The sequence below is a fragment of the Nicotiana tomentosiformis genome, chromosome 3, assembly GCF_000390325.3.
Source record: "Nicotiana tomentosiformis chromosome 3, ASM39032v3, whole genome shotgun sequence".
Classification (NCBI taxonomy): Eukaryota; Viridiplantae; Streptophyta; class Magnoliopsida; order Solanales; family Solanaceae; genus Nicotiana; species Nicotiana tomentosiformis.
In genome coordinates, this window is record NC_090814.1 from 78893485 (window position 1) to 78902215 (window position 8731).

The 8731-nt window shown below is 38.4% G+C and overlaps 1 protein-coding gene across 1 annotated transcript; it reads right to left on the bottom strand.

Annotated features, from left to right (window-relative positions):
* Positions 1–4589: 4589 nt before the first annotated feature.
* Positions 4590–5536, bottom strand: LOC138908055 (uncharacterized). The gene is made up of 4 exons (XM_070198691.1): positions 5403–5536; positions 5271–5310; positions 5006–5225; positions 4590–4924 (listed from the first exon to the last, which is right to left on the bottom strand). The coding sequence occupies exons 1-4, from the start codon at positions 5534–5536 to the stop codon at positions 4590–4592; spliced, it is 729 nt and encodes a 242-aa protein (XP_070054792.1).
* Positions 5537–8731: the final 3195 nt, after the last annotated feature.

Consider the following 8731-nt stretch of genomic DNA (forward strand, 5'->3'; position numbering starts at 1 on the left):
TTGAGGCAATGCCATGCAGGTTGATGTTATCAGGGTGTGCGCACAAGCAAGTAGATGTTATTCATTTGAAACAGATGGTCCCTTAAGAAAACAGACCTAGTAAGGTCTTTTGTTGAGAAATTTGGAAAAATAAGTTGCAAGTACTAATAAGATTGTAACTGTATCAAGGAAATTTTTGTAAAACTCAATTCCTAGAAGGTCATATGAAGGAGAAAGCTGATATAGATGTTCCACTAATAATGCAATGTGGCAAGATGATCATTTATGCCTCTAGGCAACTCAAGAATCATAAAAAGAAATATCCAATACATGACTTGGAACTTGCGGTGGTGGTTTTTACATTGAAAATTTGGCGTCATTATTTGTATGGGGTCCATGTGGATGTATTCATGGACCACAAGAGTCTACAATATATTTTCAAACAAAAGGAGCTGAATCTGAGGCAGAGAAGATGGCTTGAGTTACTCAAGGATTACGACATCGATATTTTATCACCCGGGGAAAACCAATGTTGTGGCGGATGCTCTTAGCAGGAAATCTATGGGTAGTTTGGCTCACTTAGAGGCATATCAAAGGCCATTGGCTAAGGAAGTTCACCGATTGGCTAGTTTGAGAGTTTGTCTCGCGAACTCTAGTGAAGGAGGGGTGATTGTGCAAAATAGGGCTGAATCATCGCTTGTTGTGTAAGTCAAAGAGAAGCAATACAAAGATCCACTGTTGGTGCAATTGAAAGAGGGGATTCATAAACACAAGACCATGTCCTTTTCTCTTGGCATGGATGATGGTACACTAAGGTACCAAGGGAGACTATGTGTTCCAAATATATATGGTCTCCGTGAATGAATTATGACTGAATCTCACACTTCTTGGTATTCCGTACACCTAGGTTCTACAAAAATATATCATGATCTTAAGGAAGTCTATTGGTGGAATAATATGAAGAGGAATGCGGCAGACTTTGTGGCAAGATGTACCAATTATCAGCAAGTGAAGGCCGAATACCAACGGCCCAGTGGGTTGGCACAGAACATAGAAATTCCATTGTGGAAGTGGGAACGATTAATATGGACTTTGTGGTAGGATTACCGTGCACTCCGCGCAAGTTTGACACAATTTGGGTGATTGTGGATCGACTCACGAAGTCAGTACACTTTTTGCCGGTTAAGTCTACCGACACAGTGGAGCAGTATGCTTAGTTGTATATCAAAGAAATAGTCAGGTTGCATGGCACTCCGGTTTCCATCATTTATGATCGGGGAGCTCTATTCACTGCCAATTTTAGGAAGAAATTTCAGCAAGGTTTGGGTACTTAGGTGAATCTTAGTACAACCTTTCATCCGCAGACTGACGGGTAAGCAAAACCGATAATTCAGACGCTTGAGGATTTGTTGTGCGCTTGTGTTCTAGACTTCAAAGGTAGTTGGGACGATCATTTACCAATTACCACTCATAGAATTTGCCTATAACAATAGCTATCATGCTAGCATTCAAATAGCACCGTTCGAGGCTTTATATGGAAGGAGATGTAGATCTCCCATTGGGTGGTGCGAAATTGGGGAAGCAGAGTTAATAGGGCCAGACCTCATACATCATGCTATGGAAAAAGTTAAAATGATTAAGGAGCGATTGAAGACTGCTCAGAGTCGTCAGAAGTCCTATTCAGATGTTCGTCGTAGGGATTTGGTGTTCAAAGAAGATGATTGGGTATTCTTGAAAGTTTCCCCCATGAAAGCTGTAATGCAATTTGGTAAGAAAGGGAAATTGAGTCTGAGGTATGTCAGACCATACAGAATCATTCAGAGGATCGGTGATGTGGCGTACAAGCTTGAGCTACCACCTGAAATGTCATTAGTGTACCCGGTGTTTCATGTGTCTATGTTGAAGAAAGTAGTTGGAGACCCGACAATCATTGTTCCGGTTGAGACTATTGAGGTTAATGAAGAATTGACTTATGAAGAGATTCCAGTTTCTATTATTGATCGACAAGTCTGAAAGTTGAGAAATAAAGAAATTGCCTCCGTGAAATTGCTATGGCGAAACCAACGGGTTGAAGAGGCTACTTGGGAGACCGTGGAAGAAATGAAGAAAAAGTACCCTTATTTGTTTGAATAGCTATGTAATCGTTCTATGAAATTTTTCCCTATGAATTACGCATCATTTGTACAACTTATGTTTAAGGTGTTCCTTTTTGGTAGTATATTGCTCGTGAGGCCACTGTTGGCATTGTTTTAATGTTATGTTGCGTCATTGGTTCGTGTATATATTGTTAGGGATGGTTTTGGTGATTCGCTGGAAGGTGGATAGGCCCAATTACAGGGGAGACTCTGCCAAAATTTCTGAAAAGTTTTGGAGTTATTCAAATTTGGGGGGATTGAAATGTTTGAACGAAGAGGGGTTAAGTCATTTTGGCCTAAAATCTGATATTTTTAGAGTGAGAGAGAGTGTCCTAGAGTGAGTAGGTGTTCTTGAAGAATTGTTCTTCTATTCTTGCTCATGTTTTGGAAGACTAAGAAGGGAAACTCACTAGGTCTTCATCCTACAGGTAAGATTATACACCGCTAACCCTCAATTTCGAATTTTATCTAGAAATGGGTAACTAGCAAGATAATAGTTGGGCATGAGAGTTGTTTATTTTACATGCATGTGTTATCAAAGGGAGTAGGAAGATTGTTGAGCTGAAAATGGTAAAGATTGGGTTGAGGGATGATGGAATCCTCCATAAGAGGACCTTGAAACCTTAATGCACATCTAGTGTTTGATAAAATGCTCAAATGAGCTAGAACCATGATCATCCTCCTAATTTTGGTTCAATTTATTATATTTCTACAATAGATTGAAGTTGCTAAGAATTCTGGAATATTTTAGAGTTTAAGGAAGCTTAATTGAGGTATCTATGGCTAAACCCCCTTCTTCTTAGAGTCGAATTCTACGGTGTTCTTGTAATTGAAGTAAGACCTTGATCATTATTGAGTTGGCTATTCCTAATGTGGTTGTGTCGAAGAATATATGTTCAATATTTATTCTAAATATTTTATCATGTCATCTTTCCATTTGAGGATATGTTCAAAATGTGGAATATGTGTTAGAAATGCTAAGACTTCATGTCAAGATCGAAATAAAGGTTGTTATGATAAATTGTATGAAAAGCCTCTATGTGCCTAAGATTCCCAAATTATTATGTTATTTTAATTTAATGTCTTGAACGGGAAGCCTTATTGTTTTTGATAATGATTATGATAACGATATTTGAATGAGGAAAAAGGGGACTGGAATTATGAAATACGACCAAGTGCCAAGAATGATTTTGTAATCGTGATTACTAGTGCCAATAATTCGAAATAATATGAAAGAATTATGATGTGAGATAATTGAAATTATGGCTATGGTTGATGTCTCAAGTGAGATGGCCTAGCTGATCGGGCCGTGATCGGACGCCGTACCACACACATTGTGGTAACCTTGCTGGAAATGATAATTGAAATTGTGGATATGGTTGATGTCTCAAATGAGATGACCTAGCCGATCGGGTCGAGATCAGACTCCGTGTAAGAACACGGTGGTATTGTGGATTGTGGCATATGGTCCTAAAGATTATCCAACCTAATAAGATGAAAATTGACTTGAAAATTTATGTGATCCTTACTTGATGTTTTAGTATTGTTTTGAAGCTCTTATTGAACTCATGACTGTTTCCCCCTTGTATTATTATCCATTCTATTGAGATGGTGTTTTAGCTTTACATACTAGTACTATTCGATGGTACTAACGTCCCTTTTGCAGGGGGCGCTGCATCTTTAAATGGATGAAGGTGGTTACATAGCAGACAATGTTGATCGCAGTTAGTGGTACATCATCATCTTCTCAGCAAAATTGGTGAGCCCCATTTCATTCCGGGGTCATGTATTGTATCTTTTGTTTTAATTATGGTCACTTTTTGAGGTATAGCCATAGCCTTATTGCCGGCACCATCTTACTCTCTTTTGTATCTTTAGAGGCTCCATAGACACTATGTGGGTTGTATATGGGTGTTGGGAATGTTTAACCGGTTATATTGTATTTGATCACTTGTTCCATTCGAACTATAAGAAATATGTATTTTGAGACTTAAAGGCGCAATGGCTAATCAAATGATTTAGCATCGTATATATGAACTTCCTGCTGTATAATTTATGAAATCGTGTCTTTTCTTGATCATGGGTGAATTGGGTAGAAAGAATCTAACAGGCTTGCTCGGCCGGGTTTACTCTGCTGAGCGCCGGTCGCGCTCCTCGATTTTAGGGCGTGACACATATATACCCTTGCCTTCTCCACAAGTCATCAGTAGCCAATTTGAATCTCCATAGCCTCCAAAGGAAGAAAAAGATCTTAAAGGGCAAACCTTTTATCTAGAAAAATCTATAAAATAGCTTAAGCAAGTGCTCCAAGATATTATTAGGTGGATCCAGAACTGAAAGCAAGTGAATTGGCATGCTTTTAGGAACACTACTTATCAAAGTAGCCTTGCCTCCAAAAGACAATAACTTCCCTTTCCATGAGTGTAATTTAGCCTTCACCTTATTAATAAGATCATCACAATAGTCTTTCCTTCTTCAAGAGTAGAATATTGGGCATCCTAAGTAAGTAAAGGGAAATTCACCTCTAGTAAAGCCTGTGAGATCTCCAACTGTTTGAAACAAAGAATTGGCTGCTTTAGAGTGCATATAATATGAGCTCTTTGCCTTATTGATCAGCTGCCCTAAAATCTTCTCATAACCATTCAACACTGCCATGATATTCTTTAGTGATTCTGGATGAGCTGATGCAAAGATGATGGTGTCATCAGAGTATGCAAGATGGTTCAAAGGGTCAGTCAACTTTGGCATCCCAAAGCCTATAAATGATTTGTGATCAAACAACTTGTTCAATGACCTAGACAATACGTCAGCTGATAGAATTAACAAGGCATGAGACAATGGATTTCATTGTTTCACCCCTGTAGAAGATTTGAAGAACCCTTAAGACTGACCATTCACCAACACAAAATACCAATTATTGGACAATAAGCTCCGTATCATAGTGATAAAGTTTTCAGCAAATACAATTGCCCTTAACACATGAAGCCGATACTTCAAGGAAACCCTACCATATGCCTTAGTAATGTCATGTTTTATGACTACATTAGAAGGCTTGGCCCTTAATCTATGGTTTTGTTTAGCAAATATGCCACTAGGAAAGCTGCCTAGTGGCTAGTACATAAATAATAATCCAAAAAACAAAGGTTCAAAGTTTACAATTTGTGCAAAACCAAAGCTAAATGATGCTAAGCTAATGCTAATAAAATAGTAAATGCTAGTTATTACAAGCGCAATCATAGACAGCTCCCAACATAAGATGGTGTGTGTATCCACAAGCCAAGCGAAAACCTTAGTGTAGTACCTCTAACGCTCTCACCAGGCACCGATTTTTGCATTCCAAAGGATAAGGCAAATGTGAATCTCCAAGCAACACCATCAACTTTTGGGGTTGACCATGAATCCAAGCAACATGCATATGCCATGAGAATGAACCTCAATACTCTGAGCAACAATCTTCCCTCTCCTATATATGAGAATATTTGTAGAATAGGCCAAACAACATATGTATAGCGCAACATGAGATTCCAGTAGTAGCTTATATATATGTACTGTCTCTGCACTTCAAAGGAGTAATATGCACTACCATGACATCTCCAAATTTAGCATGAGGACATGCCAATACCACTGGATAATATCATAACAATGCACATATTCACAAAAGCAAATAGAGAACTATGCACCAGCTTATAGTATAACTTGTAACTAACACATAACTAGTAGCCAAAGCATATGGTATACAGTGACTTAGAGCTAAATATTAGAGCATGTCGTGCTCCTATATAATGAAGTATCCACTGCCTGCTTGCATGAAAACCTCCATACACCATTACAACACCACCATAATAAACATGATAACATGATAATACTACTGGAAAATACCCTAACAGTTTATAGAATACAAGCATAACAAGACAACAAGAAAGCATAGGCATTAACAAACCTAACATTCTCATCAATCATGACACCTTCTTTTGGCAATCCTAATTCTAAGATTAGGATTTTGTGACTTTTTAAGATTGATTAGTCTCCTCACTACACTACGCAGTTTAAAGAAAGAATTAAACTGAGTTGTACCTGCAAAAGAAAAACAATGTTAACAAAACAATCTGCAATAGACTTGCCCTCTCTGAACACATGTTGAAAGATCACATTAAAATGATCCTTTATCTCCTTAATCTTATACACATCTACCATTATGCACCAAGGTCGATCCCATTCCCCTTCAATAACCATCTTCAATACCAAAAAGTCAATCTCAAATACGAGAGGATGAAGATCATGTTCAATACAATATTCAAAGCCTTGTACATTAGCCTTTGCCTCAGCAACAACATTGGTAGTTACCCTTTAGTCCACTGCCATTTCATACACCAGATCTCCTACATCATCTCTGTAAGGCCTCGTAAAAGTTTTTCTAAAAACCCGGATTCCGTGATGCCGAAGTAGGCATAGAGGTTGATAATAGTAGGTTCGGACTTTTTGAATTGAAAAGTGTACTGGGGAGTTGAAGAAAAATGTTGGGTAGAGATAGGCATTTGTGCGGCCCGTTCTACGATCGCAGGACCACTTTGTGGACGGCAGAATGGCCACAGAGTGGAGCAATCTGTTAGGCCATTTTTAATGTTATTTTTGTGGCCCATTATGAGACCGCATAACTATTTCGTGGGCCGCACTCTTGTCGCATATCCCGCTTTGAGATTTTCGAAGGGAGGTTCTGCGGTGCACTATGCGACCGCAGAACCGTTCTTAGGTGCATTATGTGACCGTAGAACAGGTCTGCGTGCCACATAGTGATTACAGACCCGGTCAGTTCCTCTCCAGTTTTGGCACCCCAATTTCGCAGTTATTTCACGGACCGCATATCTATTATGCGGTCACATATGCGACTGCAGAACCTGTTCCGTGCTTCATTTTTGGATTTTTAAAACCTGACCCTACTTTGTTAAAATAGATGTTATGGGCCATTTTTGAGCAAAACCTGATACTTTATAGTGAGAGAGAGAGTCCTAGAGGGAGAAAGTGATCTTCATAAAATTACTCTTCAATTCTTGCTTAAACCTTTGTAGATTAACAAGAAAAACTCACTAGGTGTTCATCCCAGAGGTAAGATTCTACACCCTAACCCTCAATTTCGAATTTTGTCTTATAATGGGTAATTAGAAAAATAATTCTTGGGTATAGAAGTTGTTTATTTTGTATGCATGTGTTATCAAAGGGTGTAGGAGGATTGTGAGGTACAAATGGTAGAGAATGGGTTGGGTAATGAAGGAATCTTTCACAAAAGGGCCTTAAGAACGTTAATGCACACCTAGTGTTTGAAAAAATGCTTAAATGAGCTAGAACCATGATCATCCTCCTAATTTTGATTCAACTTGTTATATTTCTAAAATAGATTGAAGTTTCTATGAATTACGGATCATTTTAGAGTTTGAGAAGCTCAATTGCGGTATGTTGGCTAAACCCCCTTCTTAGAATCACATCCCACGATGTTCATGTAATTGGAGTAAGTCCTTGATCATTATTAAATTGGCTATTCCCAATGTGGTCGTGTTGAAGGATGTATGTTTAATATTTATTCTAAATGCTTCATCATGTCATCTTGCCATTTGAGTATGTGTTCAAAATGTGAAATATGTGTTAGAAATGTTTAAACTTCATGTCAAGATCGAAATAAAGGTTATTATGCCAAATTGTATGAAAGGCCTCTATGTGCCTAAGTTTTTCCATATTGCTCATATGTGAATTTAATGTATTGAATGGGAAGCCCTATTGTTGTTGATAATGATAATGATAATTGAATGTAGAAAAGGGAACTGGAACTATGAAATATGGCCAAGTGCCAAGAATGACTTTGAAATTGTGATCACTTTGCCAATGAATCGAAACGATATAGAAGAAGTATGATGTGAGACGATTCAATGAAAAAGGTAATGTCTTGGGTGAGACGGCCTAGCCGATCGGGCCATGATCGGATGCCATGCCGCACACATGGTGGTGACTGTGCTGAAATTGATAATTGAAATTGTGTTTATGGTTGATGTCTTAAGTAAGATGACCTAGCCGATCGGGTCATAATCGGACTCCGTGTAAGAATACGGTGGTATTGTGAATTGTGGAATAGCGGCACTAAAGATCACCCAACCTAATAACATGGAAATTGACTTGAAAACTTATGTGATCTTAAACATGATGTTTTAATGATATTTGAAGCTCGTATTGAATTCTTGACTGTTTCCCTTGTATTATTATTCATTCTATTGAGATGGTGTTTAGCTATACATAATATTGCTATTCGACGGTACTAACATCCCTTTTTGTCGAGGGCGCTGCATCTTTAAATAGATGCAGGTGGTTAAATAGCAGGTAGTGTTGATTAGTGCTAGTGGCACATCCTCTTCCCAGCAGACTTAATGAGCCCCACTTCATCCTGGGGTCACATATTGTATCTTTTATTCCTATTATTATCATGTCTCAAGGTATAGACGAGGCCTTGTTGATGGCACAAGCATAACACTCTTTTGTATCCTTTAGAGGCTCCGTAGACACTATGTGGGTTGTACATGGGTGCTAGAAAAGTCAAACAAGTTATGTTGTGTATTTTGAGACTTTATAGTGTA

Excerpts from the sequence above, each read along its gene's own strand:
- LOC138908055 (XM_070198691.1), bottom strand. The coding sequence starts at position 5,536 with ATGGCATATGCATGTTGCTTGGATTCATGGTCAACCCCAAAAGTTGAT. Across the intron at positions 5,311-5,402 it reads GTTAGAGGTACTACACTAAG|CATTAGCTTAGCATCATTTA; the intron begins GTTTTCGCTTGG and ends CTATTTTATTAG. Across the intron at positions 5,226-5,270 it reads GCTTTGGTTTTGCACAAATT|CCACTAGGCAGCTTTCCTAG; the intron begins GTAAACTTTGAA and ends TTTATGTACTAG.